At 42.5% G+C, this 23,201-nt stretch overlaps 1 protein-coding gene and 1 pseudogene across 2 annotated transcripts; both read left to right on the top strand.

The window, feature by feature from the left end:
• The window catches only part of LOC131189563 (zinc finger protein 595-like), a 58,796-nt pseudogene that overhangs the window by 27,465 nt on the left and 8,130 nt on the right, over positions 1 to 23,201 (top strand).
• LOC131191234 (zinc finger protein 202-like) lies at positions 5,208 to 12,761 on the top strand. Of its 2 annotated transcripts, XM_058169155.1 has the most exons (7): positions 5,208 to 5,337; positions 8,231 to 8,805; positions 9,044 to 9,161; positions 9,293 to 9,372; positions 10,530 to 10,656; positions 10,763 to 10,861; positions 11,825 to 11,957. In XM_058169155.1, the coding sequence occupies exons 2-6, from the start codon at positions 8,296 to 8,298 to the stop codon at positions 10,816 to 10,818; spliced, it is 891 nt and encodes a 296-aa protein (XP_058025138.1). In that variant the 5' UTR covers positions 5,208 to 5,337; positions 8,231 to 8,295; the 3' UTR covers positions 10,819 to 10,861; positions 11,825 to 11,957. The 2 variants fall into 2 exon arrangements, with proteins under 2 accessions (XP_058025138.1, XP_058025137.1); XM_058169154.1 differs by lacking the exon at positions 10,763 to 10,861 and having other exon boundaries at positions 11,825 to 12,761.

Below are 23,201 nucleotides of genomic sequence, written 5' to 3'. Positions count from 1 at the left end.
TACATTTATTAGTTTCTAGCCTGGTGTCTTAACTTTTTGACCAAAATGACTTTATGGAAGAAGGAAATTTATGGAAAGAAAAATAGGAAAACTGTATAGCCTGGCTTTTTACATAAAGGAAATTGTTTTTTTGGTTTTTTTTTTAAAAAGTGTTCTGCTCATGAAATACAAAGTATTCATTTCATAGAAGATATTAGTGAGACCCTGAGGAAGTGGCTGAATGTACTGAGCAAGGTTCTGGCTATCAGGATTTGGTATTCCCTCCTGAACCTGGTCACTGGATTCCTGATGGCCCTGAGCTGCTATCACCAAGACCGGATGATCCTTGAGAGGGAGTTTCCCTTCTTAGATATATGCCCACTTCTGTACCGAGTTTGGCATTAGCCTAAGTTGAGGGTGGGCAGGTATTGCCATCCAGAAATTCCCTTTGACTTTCAGAGATTCTGCTCTGCAGACAAGTGGAGAAGTTGGGAGCTGGTGGGTATGTTGCTGCATGCAACAGTGTCCAGTGCACTTTGGGAGTTTGTGGCACCATGAAATTGTCTCAGGCCAAAGATTAGATCAGGGTGTTTTCAAATCCTATTATATGGGGATCATTTCACTTGAAAATGGATCTTTGCTATAATCTTCGTTTGGACTCTTCGTGTTTGCCAACAAAACAGCAGAAATATATTGATGATTCTTTGGCTAAATTTCAGAAGAAGAGTCTTATTGTTCCCCTATTCTTGCTACAGTTTTCCTTTTTCTTTTTCAAGGCTTTAATAGGCAAGAAAATAAGAATTGCAAGGAGGAATGCCAAGCCATTCATTCGAAAGTGGGGAAAAGGAAATTTGTAGATCAGATGCAACCAAAGAGTGATGAAACAAAGCAATCACAAAGTGGAATTAAAGAAAGTCTTTCTCAGGTCATTCGGCTTCCTAACCATATGGTGAACGATATGGGAGAAAGACCATATAAATCCATGGAGTGTGGAAAGACGTTTAATAAATCCAGTCATCTTTTTCCCCATAAAAAGACACTTTCAGAAGAGAAACTATTTACCTGCATGGAGTGTGAAAAGACCTTCCATTATAATTACTCTCTTAAAAGACATCAAACGATCCACACAGGAATAAGACCTTATAAATGCATGGAGTGTGGAAAGGCCTTTCATTATCGCAGTAGTCTTAATAGCCACAAGATAGTCCACACAGGAGAAAGACCATATAAATGCGTTCAATGTGGTAAGACATATACTCATAGCAGTCATCTTAATTGCCACAAGAGGATCCACACAGGAGAAAAACCTTATCAATGCATGGAGTGTGGAAAGACTTTCCCTTATACTAAGTCTCTTTTAATCCATCAAAGGAATCATAAAAGAGAAAGACCTTATAAATGCATGGAGTGTGGAAAGAGCTTTACTCGTAGTAATGATCTTAATTCCCACAAGAGGAGCCACACAGGAGAGAAACCATATAAATGCATGGAGTGTGGAAAGAGCTTCACTCATAGCAGTAGTTTTCATTGCCACAAGAGGAGCCACACAGAAGAGAAGTCTTATTAATGTGTGCAATGTGGAGAGGGCTTTAGAAAGAGTTGTGATCTCACTTCCCATAAAAGGATCCATATGGGAGAAAAAAACATGAATGCATTGAGTGGAGCTTTGCAAAGAGCAACACTTAGTTACCGTAGAAGTATCCATGCACGGGAGAAACCATATCAATAAAGGAATTGTGGAAAGAGCTTCAATAGAAATCCAAATAGTCCTTGGTGTATGACTGCAATTGAGCCCAAAATTTCTGTTGCTAAGCGAGACAGTTATTAAATGCATTTTGCCCTGTTTTATGACTTTTCTTGGCACATTTCTTAAGTGAATCACTGTAGTTGTTAAATTAGTAAGACCGTGAAATGAATCTGGCTTCCCCATTGTGTTTGCTTGTCAAAAGCTCACAAAAGGTGATCACATGATCCAGGACCAATGTCATGAATCAATTGCTGAACATCTGAAGTTTGATCAAGTGACCCTGGGGATTTTGCAACAATCGTAAATGTGAAAAATGGTCATAAGTCATGTTTTCAGTGGTGCTGTAACTTTGAACAATCACTAAATGAACTATAGTAATTCGACAAGTACCTATAATTGTCTAAAATCTGATACAAGATGGTGGGATTCAGCTAGTTCGCACCACTTCAGGAGAACCGGTTGTTAACTTTCTGAGCAGTTTGGCAAACTGGTTGTTGGAAGAAATCATTAGGGCAGAGAACCGGTTGTTAAATTACTTGAATCCCACACCTGCATACAAGTATCATTTGAATAATAATTCAAATAAATTGTATAGCTTCTTAGATATGCATGCATAAATTGACTTTCTAGTCAAACCAGAACAATCCTGCTTGTGGTTTTTGTCAAGTCCAAATATTCAAAGGCCTTCTCTACATGTAGAAATATTCCAGGTTGTTTTTCATTATATTGTTTCAAATATTCAAAAACATCAAACATAATTATCACATTATTCTTCAACTATCTTTTTAGGAAAAAGTCAGATAACTTTTAATAAAGTACCACAATTTATTATTAGAGGTTATCTGATACCTCTTGCTGTTGCCTTAAGATTTCTGTTCTGGTATTCGGCCAGATATCTTGGCTGAGCCTCTTTTCTGGCTGTTCTATGTTTTCCATACTCCAGTGAGAGGTCTGATTTATGCATCCAGATTATTGACTCTTGCTTGCAAAATCTTGCTGTTTGTGAGGGCCCTTCCTTTAGTAGCAAAGATTTGTTCTCCTACATGGTACTTACTTAATGAGTGTCTTGAGTCTGAGTTGATCCCACTATTTCCACCAATTTGTCATGGGTTCTTTTTAAACCAGGGGTCCCCATCCCAGGGCTGTGGTCCATTTGAAACTGCCATATTTGTGGCGAGTGGGCATGTGTGTAGTTCAATTTGTGCAAGTGGCAGGCTCATGCATGAAGCTCCATTTGTGTGAGTGGCGGCTGTGTTTGCCAGCCGCTTCCACAAATGGAGTTGCGCATGCATGTGTGTCTCTGCCACTTGCAGGGACCCATTCTCTCCCCCCTCCCCTCGTTGGGCTAACAAGCCGGAAAGTTTGGGGACCGCTGTTTTAAATTATACCCAACTTTCTGAATTGAGCTCAAAACATTCAGCAAAAGTACTGGATTGTAGACAGTTTAAATTTTCTGTCTCCCGATAAGGGTTGTGGAGATGTTTTATTTTGAAAAAAATATGAAAGATACAAAATAACATGCAAGTTCTTTCTGTGTTTTCTTAGTATAGTTATACTATACAACAGTGGTTCCCAATATTTCTACCTTGAAAGCCCTGCAGTGTTGGAAGGTGGGATGGTTTTATGTGTCAGGGTTCCAAGTAACACCCCCAACGAAAGAAAAGTCCGAGGCTTGAGTTTCCTCAAAGTTCCATTTTATTAAGAGATATCATATTGGCACATCTGGGAAAACCCAAATCTGAGAGTTTCCGGATTTTCCCCACTCAAAAGAAAGTTCAAGTCCCTGCCCAGCACCCACATGTCCATCACATGAGCCAATCAGGCACCATCCAAAACTGAAGATGCCTCCCAGTCACCTCATCACAGCTGCAGGGCAAAGCAGCCTTGACTTTCTGAAAAGAATGTTATTTTGACTACATACCATCCACACTCCATACAATCCCCCCTCCCGTTTTCCCACAGTAGAAATTGTGGCAGGCCTGAAGGCCCAAAGGTAAAAGATGGCTTCCAGGTCTGACGTGGGTGACAAGTGCACACAAGTGCATGCAGCTCCATTTGCGTAAGCGGCAGGCACGCTTATCTGCCTCATGCAAGTAGAGCTCTATAATACTGTTATTATACTAAATACTATTGTCCATTTATATTCTGGGTTCCCAACTCCTCAGCCTCGAACTCTTTGGGATGCACAGATGGGCAAGTGCACAAGTACAGCTCCACTTGCCTGAGCCGTAGACAAGGACACAAGCTCCATTTGCATGCCTGCCACTCACGGAATGGAATTGCGTGTGTTCGTGCACACTTGCCTCTCACATAAAACCATCCCTTCCTCCTCCCATGGCTAGGCTGGAGACTGAAGGACTGGAACCTTGTACCCATCCATGGAATCCTGACAGCCATAGGTTGGTCTTGATCCCCCTACCTTCAAAGCACCCTGTAACTTTCCATCCAGGATTGTTGGCATCTTGACCATTTCTTGAAATGAACTGTATACAGATAGTCCTCAACTAACGATCACAATTGAACCTAAAATTTATGTTGCTAGGTGAGAAATTTGTTAAATAAGCTTTGCCCCATTTTATGACTTTTCTTACCACCTTTGTTAAGTGAATCATTGCAATTATTAAATTAATAACCCGGTTATCACAGTTCTTCTAGAAGGATCATTTCCCAGGGATTGTTTTTATTGTTGCCAGTTACCTCTTGGTGTTTCCAACCTCCCTCAGCCGGCCAGAGGTATGGATTTGACAAAGGCAGCTGTAATAAAAAGTAATTAAAGGAAAATAAATACAAACTTTACTTCTAACCTGTCCATTAACTCCCTGTATCTATGTCATCCTCCATATGTCACATCACTTCAGGGCTGAGTTTGCCAACAACCACAAGACACAAGTTAACTTTCAAAGAGAAACTCCTCTTTCTTGTCTTTTGACTGCCCAGCCATAGATTTTTTTTTGACTCATTTTTGAAGCCTCTTCAAATTTCTACAGACCCTTCAGAGAAGCTGCTCTTGAGGAAAGCGACTTTTGAGCGGGTACAGAATTTTTTCCCCTCACAGATGGTTCTTAGACATTAAAAAGAGGAAAATCTGCAAACTGCTGGAGATGCCCCTTCCTTTCTAGACAGGGAATCTTCTACTCCAATGCCCATTATCCCAGACTCGCATGCAACAGGATATCCTCTGCCCTCCCAGGTTCCTCAGGATTGCTCGCAGGATCCACGGGGGGGGGGCGCTCCCCAGCAGCCGTTGGAGAAACCGAGCATCTCCCCCACCCGTCCAATGACAGAAGGAACTGAGCATGCGCTCTTTCTCAGAGCTCGAGGGAGACACGTGCTGCCCGGGGGCAAAAGACTGGGTGGGCATTAACCCTTTCCATACCGCGTCCGACTCTGCTTGCCCTGGCTGTGAGCCTTAGGCTGAGCCTTTGCAGCGGCTGCGGCGAAAACCTTTACCGGATGCAGAAATCCACACGTGGCTCGGAGTTCAACGAGTGGCGGGCTTTTCTTTGGCGGTGGAAGCGTGCATGAAGAGAAGGAAAAGTTCATCAGGTTCGGAGTTGTGAGAAGAGGGGAGCCCGAGTTTTTCTTGCGGTGCCTGTGCGTGCACGAGCCAGGTAGGGCGGGAAGCAAAGCCAAGGACCCGCCGCATTGCCCCCCGGGGTGGGATGGGGGGCGAGGATTGCCAGAAAGGAGAGAGCCATTCCCTCGCCTCTCCCTTCCTAGGCCGAGAGAAACGAGCGATTGGAGTCCCTTCTGCTGGCTTTGCATGCAAGGCTGGATCTCCATGTGCAAGGAGTTGCGTGCAAGGTGCGCAAGGACTGGAACTCGGTTTCCTCCTTTCCCGCCTTTCCCCACTATCTCTTGGTGGCTCTGCCGGCAGGTAAATAAGGAAGATGTTGCAGGACGGAGGTGCGCCTGGGGATGAAGTTCATCATTCACACAATGTGTTCGATTAGGCTAGTGTTTCAGTCAAGCTTGCCCATGAAATCGGACATCTTCAATTGGCCAAGTTTGAAAAAGACAGGATTAAGCTTTGTTGTTAGTTGCGAAGTCCCATCGCGAAGTCCCATTCCGACCCATCGCGAACCCATTGACAACGTTCCTGTCCTGTACCATCCTCTGGAGTCCATTTAAACTCATGCCTACTGCTTCAGTGACTCCATCCAGCCACCTCGTTCTCTGTCGTCCCATTCTTCTTTTGCCGTCAATCTTTCCCAGCATTAGGCTCTTCTCCAGTGAGTCCTTCCTTCTCATTAGCTGGCCAAAGTATTTGAGTTTCATCTTCAGGATCTGGCCTTTTAAAGAGCAGTCAGAATTGATCTCCTCTAGGACTGACCGATTTGATCGCCTTGCAGTCCAAGGGACTTGCAGGAGTCTTCTCCAGCACCATAGTTCAAAGGCCTTAGTTCTTTGGCGCTCAGCCTTTCTTATGGTCCAGCCTTCACATCCATACATTGCAACTGGGAAAACCATAGCCTTGACTATACGCACTTTTGTTGGCAGGGTGACGTCTCTGCTTTTTAGTACGCTGTCTAGATTTGCGATAGCTTTCCTCCCCAGGAGCAAACGTCTTTTAATTTCTTGGCTGCAGCCCCATCTGCAGTGATCTTGGAGCCCAGGAAAATAAAATCTGTCACTACCTCCATTTCTTCCCCATCTATCTGCCAGGAACTGAGAAGGCCAGATGCCATGATTTTAATTTTCTTAATGTTGAGTTTCAAGCCAACTTTTGCACTCTCCTCCTTCACCCGCATCAAGAGGCTCTTTAGTTCCTCTTCGCTTTCTGCCATTAGAGTGGCATCATCTGCATATCTGAGGTTGTTGATATTTCTCCCGGCAATCTTAATTCCAATTTTTGATTCATCTAGCCCCGCCTTTCTTATGATGTGCTCTGCATATACTGTAAGTTAAATAGGATTAAGCTAAACTTGGGAAATAGGTTTCTAGGAGGTTCCTGATTCAAAAGATAATGTTAAAGAATAGATGGTTTATTTATTCAGGTATTAGTTCTTTATGCGTTGGATGATTCTGGCATCTGGAGTTTCCCTAAGGGTTTGGACCAGAGGTTGATGGAATTCTGCTGGCTAGTTTTACTAGAAATTCAAATGTTGATTGATTTAATTATTCAATCATCTCAATTGCAGGCAATAGAAAGCCAAAACATTTCTAAATGTATTTATCCAATATTTGGAGTCCTCTACGGAAGCTGATCTAGAAGGGCATTCCAGAATTTATTGCAGTAGTCAGTCTTTCTAATAAGATACCCCCACCCCCACCACTTTCTTCCAAGCATTACTGGGTACAACAGAATTTCTTATTTTGATTTTTTTGGGGGGAGGAGGAGGATGCTCAATATTCAAATTTGTTGTCCTATTTTTTTTCTTTTTTTCCCCTTTTTTTAATTTTCCTACCTACCTACCTGCCTACCTACTTTCTTCCTTCTTTACTCCTCTTTCCTTACCCTTTTCCTTCGGGAGTGGTTACCGAGCAGTCCCGACTTTACACCATCCCAACTTGTTTAATTCTACCATTATTCCTGTACAATGGCAATCAATCAATTTATAATCTTCCCCTCCCCCCACATTTCCCCCCTCCTCCCCCCCTGAGACTTCCCAGAACAGAATACAGGGTATTGTAACTAACAAACATAATCTAAAATATAACATAAAACATATTCCATTTCACACCATCACACTATCAATTCCCTTCTTTCTTAAACTCTAATACATAGCAATTCCTAACTTCACTCAAAAACTAATTGATATTTTTTAATCTGATACTTATTTTGAATATAATCAATCCACTTTCTCCATTCCAAAATATATTTTTCTTGTGTACAGTCTTTCAAGTAGGCAGAAATTTTTGCCATTTCTGCTAAATTTGATACTTTACTAATCCATTCTCCAATTGTAGGTAAGTCTTCTTTCTTCCAATATTGTGCAATCAATAGTCTTGCAGCAGTTATTAAATTCAAAATCAGTTTTGTCTCTATAACAGTGCAATCTGGAATTATTCCTAATAAAAAGAACTGTGGAACAAACTTGATCTTCTTTTTCAAAATGTTCTGCATAATCCACCATATTTTAATCCAAAAGGCTTTAACTTTTTTGCAAGTCCACCATATATGATAATAGGTAGCATCCTCACAATCACATCTCCAACATTTTGCTTTCACATTTGGATACATACATGACAGTTTTTTAGGATCTAAATGCCATCTATAAAACATTTTATAAAAATTTTCTCTTAAATTTTGTGCTTGCGTAAATTTAACATTCCTCACCCAAATTTTTCCCCATGTTTCTAACATTATAGGTTGTTGAAAATTTTGTGCCCATTTTACCATACAATCTTTAACCAACTCCATTTCTAATCAATTTCAACCAATACATTATATAATCTCTTTATATGCTGTTGACCTTGATCTTTTATTTGTTTTACCAAATTATCATCACTTTGCCTTATACCAATTTTCCTATTGAACACCTATTTTTTTTTTCATTTCAGATACATAAGCTGGAAATCATTCCTGGTTCCTCTGAAGACTGAAGTATCCTGTGAGGGAAGAAAGAATGGCCTTAGGAGATTTGGACAGACCTTTTGTGATTAGGAAGACCTGTGGAAATGAATGGATCCATTTTGGTGCTGGATTAGAGAGCAGAGAGGAAATGAAGAGGCAACACCCAACAGATGTAGGAGCTGAAAAAGGCAATCCAGGTGCTCAGCCTTGGAGCTGTGGAAAGAATGGGACAAGTTCTGGACAGAAGAGCCAAGAAGAGGAAGTCAGCAGTTCAGAGGTCCAATTCTTTCACTTCAGAAAACTGCAATTCCAGGAGGGGAAGAGTCCCCGAGATGTTTGCAATCAGCTTCACCGCCTTTGCCATCAATGGCTACAGCCAGAAAGACACACCAAGGCTCAGATGATGGAGCTGGTGCTCCTGGAGCAGTTCCTGGCTGTCCTTCCCCCAGAGATGGAGAAATGGGTGCGGGAGTGTGGAGCGGAGACCAGTTCTCAAGCGGTGGACCTGGCCGAAGGATTCCTCCTGGCCCAGGAGTCTGAGAAGATGCAAGGGGAGTTGCAGGTGTGAGAATGTAATTCTGGCAGTTCTAGTTGAATTTGTTAATGTCTCTCTGGTAGAATATTCTGGGATTATGAAGACCTATTGTTCCATTCTTCCAAAGGATGTGTTTGGGGCAATACCTTTATTCTCACTTTCCAAATTCAGTGATGGACATTGGGGTCTGCTAGATTGAGACTGTAATATGGTAATTCATTTCCATCTCTGTACCCTTCCCTTTATCGTGCCACATCATTTCTAGAAATCTTTGGAAGCTGTGACCGAGTATCCCAAGGAGAGGATAGATTCATCCAAGCCCTCTCAAGACCTGCAGTTAAGGGAGATCTTCCAGAAAGATCAAAGTCAAGATGTGATGCTAGGTAAGAGAGGCTCTTTCCATGTGATGTGCGGTTTCAGCATCCCACCAATTCTTTGGCTCATCTTGAGTGGAATCTGTTTCTGGCTGTTTTTTGATAATGATCTGCTTCCATCACTTTTTTTTGTCTCACAGATAATAGAAAGCTGTCTTCAATACTTTTAGAATCGCCTCTTTGTGTTGGAGCTGAAAGAGTGGCTGAAACTCTGCCACAGGTAGGAGAAGAAATATTGGAAAGGCCCATGAAACTTAAATGGGTTTCATTTTGTTCTGGAGTTTAATGTATAATAATGCTGTTTCTAAGCAGGACAAATTTTAGAGCAGGTCATTGTAAATTCACACTGAAATTAAGCTACCTGTTCCTTCTGATAAGCTTCCTTCACCCTCCAGCTTCAGGCTCAGATTTAGTTGACCAAATGTTTTCTCAGCTGGAGATCTTTCGGTCTCCCAGGGTCATTCTCACATACATTATGTGTGGAGTGAGGATAAGGGTTGACCCCTGAATGAATAAACAAAGCCATTGGCAAATATGTCAGATGGGTTTCCTCCTCCCCATCAGGAAGAATTGGAGTCATTGATAAATAGTAGGTTTAAGACCCAACTAGGGATAAAATGCTCCCGGTTCGGACTTGATCGGCCAGTCCAGTAGCGATTTGTGGCAGGTGGTTTGGACAACCGGTAGCAAAAATCCCTGCCCCACCCCACCCCCTCATGCCCAGCCGCGCGATCGTCAGAGACTTTTTTTTTTACTTTTAAAAGCATTATCTCTAAAACCTATTCAGCTGAATAGGTTGGAAAAAATAATTTTAAAAGATAAAAAAAAGGGCTGATGATCACAGCTGAGCAGCGTGATCGTCATAGCTTTTTTTTTACTTTTAAAAACATTTTTTTACAACCTATTTGGCCGAATAGGTTGTAAAAAAATGCTTTTAAAAGTAAAAAAAAAAAAGATTGCGCGCCACAGCTGATCATCCCCCTGCATGCTGTTCTACTTACCTCATGCCTCCTTTTGGCATCCATTGCATGCACTGCGCATGCACAGCCAGCAAACTAGTAGTAAACCAGTTCAGATTTCACCAGTGGACCCAGTGATCTATTAATAGACCAGTGATCTATTAATAGATCACTGTGGTCCAGTGGTCTATTAATAGAGCAAGAAAACTATTTTAGTTGGCTTCACATTCCATATCCTTCTAACTTGATCAAATATATTTCAGTTGTGCTGTCAGCCAGAAACTGGGAGATCTCATTTTGAATTCTGCAGAAGATGTCCATTTTGTTCACTGGATCCCTCTCTTTGAATTGGTGACAGAAAACTGCCAAATTATTCCTGGGGTTGTCTGTTAATAGAAAAACTTGTCTCCTTGTTCAGGATGTTTTGTCCTTTGAGGATGTGGCTGTGTATTTCTCTGAGGAGGAGTGGTCTCAACTGGATGCTGACCAAAAAGCGTTGCATGGAGAAGTCATGCTGGAAACTATCAGGAATTTGGCTTCTCTTGGTAAGAATCCCTATCGTAGAGAAGACATGGGGGAGGGAACTTAGATATTATATCACTTTTTATTTATAACCTGTCTTTATTATTTTTTGTAAATAACTCAAAGCAGGAGACATACCAAATACTCCTTCCTCTTCCTTTTTTCCCTACAACAAAACCCTGTGACATGGGCTGGACTGAGAGAGACTGGTCCAAAAATAAGCCCCAGGTAAGATCATCCGCCAGATGAGACATATCAAACACAAGGCTCGTGGTGCCGATGGCGTCTGGCAGCAGCTGCAGCCCGCCAGCACCCTCTGGGGTTGCACAGCTGATGCAGTGCAGATGAATCCAAGCCCTATAACTGCCGGGCCGGAGGAGGCATGGTGGGGGAGGCACATGATCTGGCCCGCGATGACCCCTTGTCTGGCCCACGGGGCTACTCTGGAGATGGCAAGGAACTGGCCCCTGCTGCCCATGGCCTAGCACCGCGGGGCTTCCCCCGTTGTGCGCATAGCAGGTGGCAAGCGCGGAGGGGCAGCGGTGTCTGGCCGCAGCCTAGCGCCCCATTGGCCAGCGCACTCTGTGGCTGCTCAGCCCACACAGCACTAGCCCTCCAAGCAGTAGGCGGAGACAGAAGTGCAAGGGAGTGGCAAACAATCCGGCCCACCGGATGAATTGCAAGGCTGCCTGCCCACTCCATCCCAGCGTCTATGTTTGCTTACCCACGGCCATGATGGGGCAGGTAGCCATGTGGCACGTTTGGCAGGCTGGATCATGTCCTCTGCCTCTGCCTGATGCTGGGGCTGCTGCCTGCAAGGTGAGGCAGGCAATGTGCAGGGGTGCTGCCACACCGCGACCCTTGCAGGCTTGGCCCCCACAATCTAACCTTGTCCTCCAGCTCTTGCACAGACGTAGGACCAGAATCCAGCCTGCTGCACCACCCATGACTGCCCTGGCAAACAGGAAGCACAGGGAGCTCCCATTCCCAAGGGGGAGCTGGGACTCCCCTCCCTGCTCTGCTCCACCTGGGCTCCCACAGGCAACCCTGACATGAGTGACTTTGAGCTGGCCACACCCACCTGCCCACTCCCCAGGGTAACCACAATGCTTATGCTGCCCCTTGATGAAATCGAGCTTGACATCCCTAATTTAATGGTAGATTTAAATGGAATAATATTTTGACCCCTAGGCAAGATGAGTGCAAAAAGAAAGAGCTATTCCGTCGAGTTCAAAAAAGGAATCGTGGAGGACTCTCGGGGCAAGAATCTTGTGGCTTTCTGCAAAGAGAAGAAATTGGATCTCCGAATGGTCCGAAAATGGCGAGCAGTGTATGATAACCTCAGTCAACAGGTAGACAAGGGAAATGCTAAGAAGCGCAGATGTGGATCAGGTCGGCAACCATTATTTCCTGAGCTGGAAGACATCATCTGTGAATGGATTGCTGACGGGAGAGCAAAGGGTTTAGTTGTGCACAGGGCTGATATTCAAACATTTGCTCTTGGAAAGGCACTACAGTTAGGAATATCCCCAGAAGAATTCAAAGCATCAAATCGTTGGCTGGATGGCTTCCTTCATCGATATAAACGGTCTCCAAGAACCAGCAGCACTATTCAAGCTGGAAGATACTGAATTTATTAAACGTGCACTTGCATTCAAGTCCTTTGTTAATGGTATTGACTTTTCTAAATACCAACTCTCCAACATGATTGCTACGGATGAAACTGCAGTGTTTATGGGCCAACCATCTCAAATGACAATTGATCAGGGTGGTGCACACAAGAGAAGCCGTATCAATGCACAGAGTGTGTAAAGTCTTTCTGTTATTAGAACTCCCTTATAGTCCATCAAAAGAATCACAAAGGAGAAAGGCCTGATACTATAGGTGGGAGACATCTGCCTCATAGGCAGTGGTGGGATTCAACCAGTTCGCACCACTTCGGGAGAACCGGTTGTTAACTTTCTGAGCAGTTCGATGAACTGGTTGTTGGAAGAAATCATTAAGGCAGAGAACCGGTTGTTAAATTACTTGAATCCGACCACTGCTCATAGGCATGTGCTGCAATCCCCAAAACTGGTACAGTATGATAGCCTTAGAAATAAAATGAACTCTGTTTCACTACTGTGAAACTGTGATTAGGAATAAATGTGTTTTTGAATGTCTTTGTGTCCCTGATTCATCACCATAAAGTCATAAATATACGCTGTATGGAACAAGCTTCAGAGGAAGGGCTCTCTAAAGTAGCCACAATGGTGAGAAATCCTGTAAACGCAGATATCAAGTCTCTGATGCAGGTTCCAAATTCTGTTTTCCTCTGGAATGACAATTCTGGCTGTTCTATCTTTTCCATCTCTGCTTCCTTGAGGAAGGCTCCAGTGAGGTCCGATTTCTACAGCCAGAATGTTGGCTGTTGCTTGCCAAGCCTTCAATCTGTGAGGGCCAAATTCCCTTCCTTCAGCAATCAAGATTTCTTTTCACATGTAGTCTTTAATGAGCCCTTGAGTCTGAGCCAATATCACCACTGCCACTAATTTGTCATGGGTTTTTTTCAACCATAGCCATGTTTTTCATAATTTTTTAAAATTGTATTTTCTAAGTAAACACATTACAAATCCAAAAAAGAAAAGAAAAAGAGGACAAAAACAAAAAAATACAAAACCAGAAAAAATGCATAAAGGTAAAATAATACATGTACACATAAATTGTCCCCCAGATGAGTAGTGAAAAATATATTTCAACAATAATAGTTCCCCACACTTTGCAAAACAGGTCCACACTTTATGAACTCTATATCATTATTTGCTAAATTCCTATATGGCATTAAAATATTAAATCTAATATTTTAGATTAGATTAGCATTAGAATATGAAATCTATAATCCACCAATTTGACCTACCATGTATCAACTTTAAAAGAATTAAGTTAACAGGCAATCTCAAAACAAGCTAAAGTTCAAAGTCTTCTATTAACTGTCTATTGCATTTAACTCAGGAAGTCCACAAATGGCTTCTAAAGTGCCGTAAGACCACTGCAATTATAATCTTTGTTGCATCCAGAATCAAGTATCCTGAATTGATTCTTGGTAATAAAACATTTCCTTGAAATTATAACTGGGATCTTTCCAAATTGTTGCATCTCACTCCTCAAAGTTGTAAGTCTCAGTTGGAAGTATCTGCAGAGTTGCTGTTCAAAAGGCTTTCCCACAAATTGACTCACAGCGTTTCATAACAGTTGTCTTCTGGCTGCATATAAATTTATACAGCGATGTGGTGGTGCAGTGATTAGAATGCAGCATTGCAGACTAATTCTGCTGACTACCAGCAGTTCGATTCATCCCAGCTCAAGGTCGAATCAGTCTTCCATCGTTCCAAGGTCTCTTACAGTGTCACCTCCAAAGGCAGACTACTCTCAAACCAGCAAAGTCTTCATTTCTATTGGCTATTAAAAAGTACTTTCTTTTATACCAAAGGCCTTAAGCTTAGTATTCATATTTCCTGCAGCATTTTTCCGTCCTCAGCACCTAAACCAAACTATTTTCGTCTTTTTCTTCTTCTTCATGGTATGAGAGCTTTCTATTAAGTTTTCAGTGTTTGCCTTTATTGTGTAATTATATTTTTTTCTCCAGTCACATGTGGCACTTCGTTCTACCACTGTTCATTTCTCCATCATTGGTGCCTTTTTTTGAGGTAAAATTTCTAAAAGGCCCATAGGTTTGAGCTTTATCTCTATTTTGGAACTTGTTTTCTTTTGATGTCTCCTTTCCATCAGGATTAATTCCTCAGGATTGTTTTTATTGTTGTCAGTTACCTCTTGGTGTTTCCAACCTTCCTCAGCCGGCCAGAGGTATGGATTTGACAAAGGCAGCTGTAATAAAAAGTCATTAAAGGACAAACCTTAATTTTCCTAACTGGTCCATTTCCTCCCTGCATTTCTGCCATTCCCCCATATGTCACATCACTTCAGGCCTGAGTTTGCCAACAACCACAAGACACAAATTGTGTTCCAAAGAGAAGATCTGACAGGATTTTGACTCATTTTTGAAGCCTCTTCAAATTTCTACAGACCCTTCAGAGAAGCTGCTCTTGAGGAAAGTGACTTTTGAGCCACCACATAATTTCCCCCCCTCAAAGATCGCAAGTGGTTCTTAGACATTAAAAAGAGGAAAATCTACAAACTGACGGTCTGCTGGAGATGCCCCTTCCTTTCTAGATAGGCAATCTTCTACTCCAATGCCCATTATCCCAGACTCGCATGCAACAGGATATCCTCCGCCCTCCCAGGTTCCTCAGGATTGCTCGCAGGATCCACGGGGGTGAGGGGGGGGAGAGCGCGCGCTCCCCAGCAGCCGTTGGAAAAAACGAGCATTCCCCCCACCCGTCCAATGACAGAAGGAACTGAGCATGCGCGTTTTCTCAGCGCTCGAGGGAGACACGTGCTGCCCGGGGGCAAAAGACTGGGTGGGCATTAACCCTTTCCATACCGCGTCCGACTCTGCTTGCCCTGGCTGTGAGCCTTAGGCTGAGCCTTTGCAGCGGCTCCGGCGAAAACCTTTACCGGATGCAGAAATCCACACGTGGCTCGGAGTTCAACGAGTGGCGGGCTTTTCTTTGGCGGTGGAAGCGTGCATGAAGAGAAGGAAAAGTTCATCAGGTTCGGGGTTGTGAGAAGAGGGGAGCCCAAGTTTTCCTGCGGTCCCTGTGCGTGCACGAGCCGGGTAGGGCGGGAAGCAAAGCCAAAGACCCGCCGCATTGCCCCAGCCCCCATCCGGGAGGGGTGGGAGAAACGAGGATTGCCAGAAGGGAGAGAGTCATTTGCCTTCCATTTCGATGGGAAAAAAACCTCTGCAGGGAGGAAGAGGGAGAGTTTGGCTTTGCAAAACACAAGAGTTGTGCTTCCAAATCTGCCTTGACGCCTGGACAATTTCTTGCAAGTTTCTTGGCCGCGTTTTCAGAAGGGGTTTCCCTTGCCTTCTCTTTCTTAGCCGAGGGAAGCGAACAGTTCCGTGTGTAAAGAGTTGAATGCAAAGGGATGCAAAAGACTGGAACTCGGTTTCCTCCTGTAGGAATTTAGCACCCACCCCCCTCCTAGAAGAATGAAATATTTTAGAAAATATTTAAAAAGGCAGAATATATTTCCCTGGATGAGAAATGGAGAAACATGTTTTAAAGACAAAGCAGCTTCCTGACTCCCCCCCACCTTTGTCAATGGGCCATTAAAGCCTCAGCCAAGCTCACTCATTTCCCCCCACCTTTGTCAATAGGTTAGAGGTAGAAACTCATTCTCCCCACCTTTGTCAATGGGCCATCATCATCTGCAACACAATAGGACTCATCTAGCAACAGAAACTCACCACATGGCAAGGCTCAAGCAAGCTTGAGAGACAACCTACAACCTACCTAGCTAAGACCCCTAGACCACCTGGGAGTTTGACAACCAATCAGGATACTCTTCCTGTGCCCCAGAAAGTTCAAAGCTCAGAAAAAGCATAAAGCCAGGGAGCGCACAGGATCTCACCCCTTTTTCTGTTCAGGAACTCAAGCCATGTGATCCTGACCACCATTAAATCATCTTTCCAAGCAGCCTCCATGTTTCCAGTGTCTTTGTCCCCACTTGGAACCGAACCCAGATGGATATTTCTTCCAACACTCCTTTCCCGCTTTTCCCCACTATCTCCTTGGTGGCTCTGCTGGCAGGCAAATAAGGAACCTGTTGCAAAAATGACGGTGCATTGGATGGTGTTTGTTAATTCTGGCTTCTAGATTTCATCCAGGAGTTTGGGCCAGGAGGTTCATGGGGTTGTGCTGCCCTGAGTTTTACTAGAAATTCAAATGTTGATTGATCTCCTCGCTAAATCGATTTAGATAGTAACTCACATGAATTTTTGTAGCTAGAGTTGTTTATAATTTGGATTATGCAAAGGATAGTTCTTTATAGGCAGCAGTAGAAATGATTTGAAGAAATAGTTAGGAAATAGAAACCCAAAACCTATTTTAAATAGTTAGGAAATAGAAACCCAAAACCTATTTTAAAAGTATTTATCCTATTTATTGATTCCTTGATAGAAGTTGAGCCAGAAGAGTTTTACCAAACTTTTCCCCAAAACAGATAAGTCAGGATATCTATTAAGATTTCCTCGCTTTCGCAGACATGGGTGGGTTCATAAGAATTTCTTAGTTTATTGATTTGTTTGTTTGTTTGTTTGTTTAAGGATGTTTGTTTGAACACTATGTTTTCCATTTCAAGTATGTAAGCCGGAAATCTTTCCTGGTTCCTCTGGAGACTGAAATATCTTGTGAGGGAAGAGGGCTGAATGGCCTTAGGAAATTTAGCCAGACCTCTTGTGTTTAGTCAGACCTGGAGAGATGCATAGGTCCATTTTGGTGCTGGATTAGAGACCAGAGAGAAGATGGAGGGACAACGCCCAGCAGATGCAGGAGCTGGAAAAGGCCATCCAGCTGCTCAGCCTTGGAGTTGTGGGAAAAATGGGACAAGTTCTGGGCAAAAGAACCAAGAAGAGGAAGTCAGCAGTTCAGAGGTCCAATTCTTTCACTTCAGAAAAGTGCAGTTCCAGGAGGGGAAGAGTCCCCGAGATGTTTGCAGTCGACTTCACTGCCTTTGCCCTTGTTAATTCTGGTATGCTTTTTTTTTTTTGGTGACTGGAGACATCATTTGGATTATGCAAAGGGTTGTAGGCAGCAACAAAAATGATATGATGTAAATAATTAGGAAATAGAAACCCAAAACAATATATTGTATTTATTCAATATATTGATTCCTTGATAGAAATTGAAGCATAGGATTGCTAGTAAACTTTCCCCAAACATAAATAAGTATATCTAATAAAATCCCCCCTTAACCCTCCCCACAAAAAAAACCTTTGCAGAACTTGGTGGGTTCATAACAATTTCTTGTGTTGCTTTATTTATTTATTTATGGAGGAGGATGCTCAATATTCAGATTTGCCGCCCTGTTGAACACTCTTGTATTTTCCATTTCAGTTTTGTAAGCCGTAAATCTTTCCTGGTTCCTCTGGCTGAATGGCGTTAGGAGGTTTGGCCAGACCTCTTGTGATTAGGAAGACCTAGGGAGATCCATGGGTTTGTTTTGGAGCTGGATTAGAGACCAGAGAGAAGATGGAGGGACAATGCCCAGCAGATGCAGGATCTGGAAAAGGCCTCCCAGTTGCTCAGCTTTGGAGCTGTGGGAAGAATGGGGCAAATCCTGGACAGAAGAGCCACGACGAGGCATCCAATAGTTCAGAGGTCCAATGCTGTCACTTCAGAAAAGGGCAATTTCAGGAGGGGAGCCGTCCCAGAGATGTTTGCACTCAGCTTCACTGCCTTTGCCGTCAATGGCTGCAGCCGGAAAGACACACCAAGGCTCAGATGCTGGACCTGGTGCTCCTGGAGCAGTTCCTGGCTGTCCTTCCCCCAGAGATGGAGAAATGGGTGCGGGAGTGTGGAGCGGAGACCAGTTCCCAGGCGGTGGCCCTGGCCGAAGGCTTCTTGCTAACCCAGGAGTCTGAGAAGATGCAAGCAGAGTTGCAGGTATGAGAATATAATCATGGCACTTCTAAAGAGAATCTTTCTGAATTTGTCAATGTCTCTCTGGCTTATGAGCTGCTAAGACCTTATGTTGTATTGTTCTTCTGGAGGATGAATTTGGGCCAATTTTTCTATTCTTACTTTACAGCTTAACTGATGGACATTGGAGTCTGCTGGGTTGAGTGTTCAATATTGATAATTCATTTCTATCTCTCTACTCTTCCTTTCTTTCTCATGCCACATCTTATCCACAAGTCCTTGCAAGCTATCACCGAGAATCCCCAGGAGTGGAAAGATTCATTAAAATCCTCTCAAGAGCTGCTCTTCAAGGAGAGCTTCCAGAAAGATCAAAGTCAGGACATCACAACAGGTAACAGAAGCTCTTTCCATGGGTTATGAAATTGGGACATCCATCCATCTGATTGTTCTGTTTATCTTGAGTGGAATCTCTCTCTTTCTCTTTTAACAGTCTACTTCTACCATTTTCTGTCTCACATAATAGAAAGCTCTCCTTACTATTTTTAGAACGATCTCCTCTTTGTGATAGAACTGAAATAGTGGCTGAACTTCTGCCTCAGGTAAGAGGAGAAATATTGGAAAGGTCCATGAAACCTGGAATGGTTTCATTTTATTCTGTATAATTTTCCATGAGTAATTTGGTGTTTCCTAGCAAAACAAATTTTAGACCAGATCATTGAAAATTCAAACTCGGCATAACATAACTGTCCCTTCTGATAAACTTTCTCCATCTTCCTGCTTCAGGCTCAGATTTCATTGACCAGATGCTGTCTTGACCGGAGATCTTCCTTCTGTCTTCCAGGGTCATTCTCACTACCATTACAAGCTCTTCCAACACTTCCATGAAGGTGTAGAGTAGGGGAAAGAGTTGATCCCTCAGTGGATAAAGCAGTCCACTGGCAAAAATATCAGATGGATTTCCCCTGTATTTTCTTCTGCCCATTCTAGGAAGAATTGGAGCCAGTGATAAGTAGTGGGTTTAATAAACTATCAATAGACCTGGGAAACTATTTTAATTGGTTTCACTGAAAGGCATCGCACTCCTCCCAGTGTGATGAAATGTGCCTCAGTGGTGCCATCAGCCAAAAGTGGTGTGATCCCATTCTGAATTCTGCAGAAGATGCCCATTTTGTTTGTAGGATCTCTCTGCTTGAATTGCTGAAAGAAAATTTTCAACATTACTTTTGGGATTATCTGTTAATAGGGAAACTTGTTTCCTTGTTCAGGATTTTGTGTCTTTGGAGGAAGTGGCCGTGTATTTCTCTGAGGAGGAGTGGTCTCAGCTGGATCCTGCCCAAAAAGCTCTCCATGGGGAAGTCATGCTGGAGAATTCCAGGAATCTGGCTTTTCTAGGTAAGAACCTCTGTCTGTGCTGAGAAACGTAGAGAAGGAATGGGGGGTTTGAGGGCTTACCAATTTTTCATGAAAAAGATCATTTTATTTATATCCTGCCTTTATTCTTTTTTGGAAATAACTCAAGGCAGTGGACCCAACCAGTACCCCTTCTTCTTCCTGTTTTTCCCAAAAACAACACTGTGGCATGGGTTGGGCTGAAGAAAGAATGGCCCCAAGTCACCCAACCAGCATTCATGCTTAAAACAGAACTAGAACTCAGAATCTCTCAGTTTCTAGCCTGGTGTCATAACCATTGGACCAAACTGACTGAGATGTGCCTACATGTGTTCTGAGTTTGGCATCATTCTAAGTTGAGTGTGGGAAGCTATTGCCATCCAGAAATTTTATTGACTGTCAAAGATTCTACTCTGCAGACAAGTGAGGATTTTTCATTGAAGTTGGGGAGCTGGTGGGTCTGTTGCTTCTTCAGCGTTATACAGTGTCCAAAGCCCTTTGGGAGTTTGTGACCCCATAGAATTGTCCCAGGTCGCCAAGGGGATCACTGGCACACAAAGATTAGATCAGGTATTTGTCTTACTTTTTTTGGGATGTGATCCAATTCTGATACATGAGAATTGGTGGGAGCCCACTTGGAAATCTGTCTTTGGTAACAGCATAGTTTGAAATCTTCCTGTTTGCAACAAAACAGCCAAAATATATTGATGATTCTTTTGCTAAATTTCAGAAGAAAAGGTGTGATTATTATACTAGTCTGCTTTATTTTACATTTTTCTCTTTTAAGGCTATAATGAGCAAGCAAATAAGAATTGTAAGGAACAATGTCAACCAGTCCATCCAAAAAAGAAAAACAGGAATTTTGCAGATAAGATGGAAACAAAGATTGATGAAACAAACCAATCACAAAGTGAAATTAAAAAAAGCTTTCCTTCGGCCAATCATCTTAGCCATACGATCATTGATATGGGAGAAATACCATATAAATGCATGGATTGTGAAAAAAGCTTTAATAAATCCAGGTATTTCATTTCCCATAAAAAAACATGTTCAGAAGATAAACCATATACCTGCATGGAATGCGGAAAGACCTTCTGTTATTATGACTTTCTTACAATCCATCAAAGGAATTGCAAAGGAGAAAGGCCTTATAAATGCGTGGAGTGTGGAAAGGCCTTTAGTTGTAGCAGTCGTCTTAATTCCCACAAGAGGATCTACACAGGAGAGAAGCCATATCAATGCATAGAGTGTGGAAAGAGTTTTAGGAGGAATTGTGATCTTATGTCCCATAATAGGGTCCACACAGGAGAGAAACCATATCAATGCCTTGAATGTGGAAGAAGTTTTAGGTGGAGATGTGATCTTACGCCCCGTAAAAGGATCCACACAGGAGAGAAGCCTTATAAATGTATGGAATGTGGAAAGGGCTTTAGGAAGAATTCTAATCTTACAGCCCATAAAAGGATCCATACAAGGGGAAAAAAACCTATGAATGCATGGAGTGTGGAAAAAACTTTCAAAGAAGATACACTCTTATTTCTCATAGAAAGATCCTGAAATGGAAGAGGCCATATCAATACATAAAATAACTGAATTCAGATTTACTGTGTGAAACGGTGACTAGAGATAACCAATAGGACTGAGAAAGTATTTTTCAGTCTAAAACAACATTTGTGTCACTTAGTAAACCTCCCCGTATAGAAATACATACATATACTATGGAAGAAGGTTCAGAAGAAGAACTCTGAAAAGAAGCCACAAATGTGGGAAGTCTTGTAACATATGCAAAAGTTTTTCTCCAGTAAAGGTGCCAAATTCTGTTTTCCTGTGGAATGGCAAAGTCTCAGACAAAAGCTAAAATTGATTTTTTTGACCGTACATATACCTGTAGTCTTAGATTAAATTAAAGAAGTACAGTTGGTGTGATTATTTAACAGGTGGTCAATATATTCCAAAGGAAAAGGGGAATTCAAAGTATTTTGGCATCAGAAGCTGTCGAGCATCAACTGAGGAAAGGGGCTTTTGAAAACTGTAGAGCCTGAAATAAAGTTAGAACTATCACTGCAGGAATTGGCAGTAGAGATCTGCCACATTGGGATGTGCTGCAATTCACTAAGGAATTACCACTACTATGTGTTTAGGAATCTCCCTCCATCTTGAAATCATTTACTCAAAAGAGCTTAGCAATATGCTGTCAGATCTCTGAGGTAGCCAGACAGGAATCATGGCTAGATAGCCTAACTTTATTGTAAGGCTATTGTACTACTACCATTCGTAGTCTGTTGCAAGGCTGTATGAATAGAATTGTGCAAGTCTGAAAGTACAAATCTGTCGTTGGCTAAAGTTGCTTCTACCTGTGAGATGGAGGGCATATGCATTGAATAAATAAATAATAAAATAACAGTCTGATACATCAACGCACATTGTTTATAAGATTCCTTCCTTGCCGGTTATGCAGCTGCATACTCCTCCACCTTTTATTTGATATTTCCTTGAGTAGCATCTTTTTCCCTTGTTCCTCAAGGTGATTCCCACAAACCTTTAAAAGTTCCTAGTGCTGTGGAAATACTACCTTTAAATCTATTAGCTTTGTCCAATGGCAGTAACTGTCAAGGAAGGTTCTTTTAGAGGAAAATGATTGACTAGCCAAGCATTCAAGAAGAAACAGATTTTATAGGACTACATGACATAGAGAATAAATAGGGGAGAATATTTGTAGCTCATGGTTGAGATGAGGGGTCCTTTGTGGTCTCAGAACTTGGTGGTTTTGCTGTTGTAAGGTTTTTGAGTTCAGCTCGGAATCTAATAAATCCAATGAAACTCTGAACATGAGGATAGGATTTTATAGTTGAACTCCCAGAGTGGGGGGACAAAAATAATCTGGACTGTGATTGATTTATTCTCCAAGCAAGCCCACTTCACTGCTTGCTCCGAAGTGCCTTCTGCAAAGAAACTGGCTAAAGTATTCATCAAACATATCTAGCGCCTGCACGGAATACCCCACCGAATCATCTCAGACCGAGGCGTGTAGTTCACGGCCAAATTCCGGAGAGAGTTTCTGCGATCCGTCGAGTCTACCCAAAGATTTAGTTCAGCTTTTTATCCGAGTACGAATGGCGCAGCGGAAGATGAGAACGCGGTGGTGGAACAATATATAAGATGTTACATGGATTACCAACAAGAGAACTGGATGAACCTGTTCCCAATTGCGGAGATGGCTTACAACAATGCCTTGCATAGCGGCACTGGACTAACCCCTTTCCAAGTCACCAGTGGCATGGAGTTTGTCCCCATGCCTGAACTGCCCAGAGAACTCCCCTCTTCTATGTTTTTGGCAGAGTGGATGGAATCTCCGAAAAAGGGGTGGAAAAATACTAAGAAAGCACTGTCAGACGTTGCAGAGGAATATTAAGAAGCAGGCAGGGAAGCACCGCTCTCTTCAACCCCCCTTTCGTGTTGCATAGCCCTGCATAGCGGCACTGGACTGTATTAATAGAATTGTGCAAGTCTGAATGTACAAATCTGTCGTTGCTTAAAGTTGCTTCTAACTGTGAGATGGAGGGCATATGCATTGAATAAATAAATAAATAAATAAAGAATAACAGTCTGATACATTAGTGCACATTGTTTTTAAAATTCCTTCCTTGCCAGTTATG

Source organism: Ahaetulla prasina, chromosome 2, assembly GCF_028640845.1.
Source record: "Ahaetulla prasina isolate Xishuangbanna chromosome 2, ASM2864084v1, whole genome shotgun sequence".
Lineage (NCBI taxonomy): Eukaryota > Metazoa > Chordata > Lepidosauria > Squamata > Colubridae > Ahaetulla > Ahaetulla prasina.
Note: the sequence above shows the minus strand (reverse complement) of the source record. Positions and strands in the feature narration are given on the sequence as shown.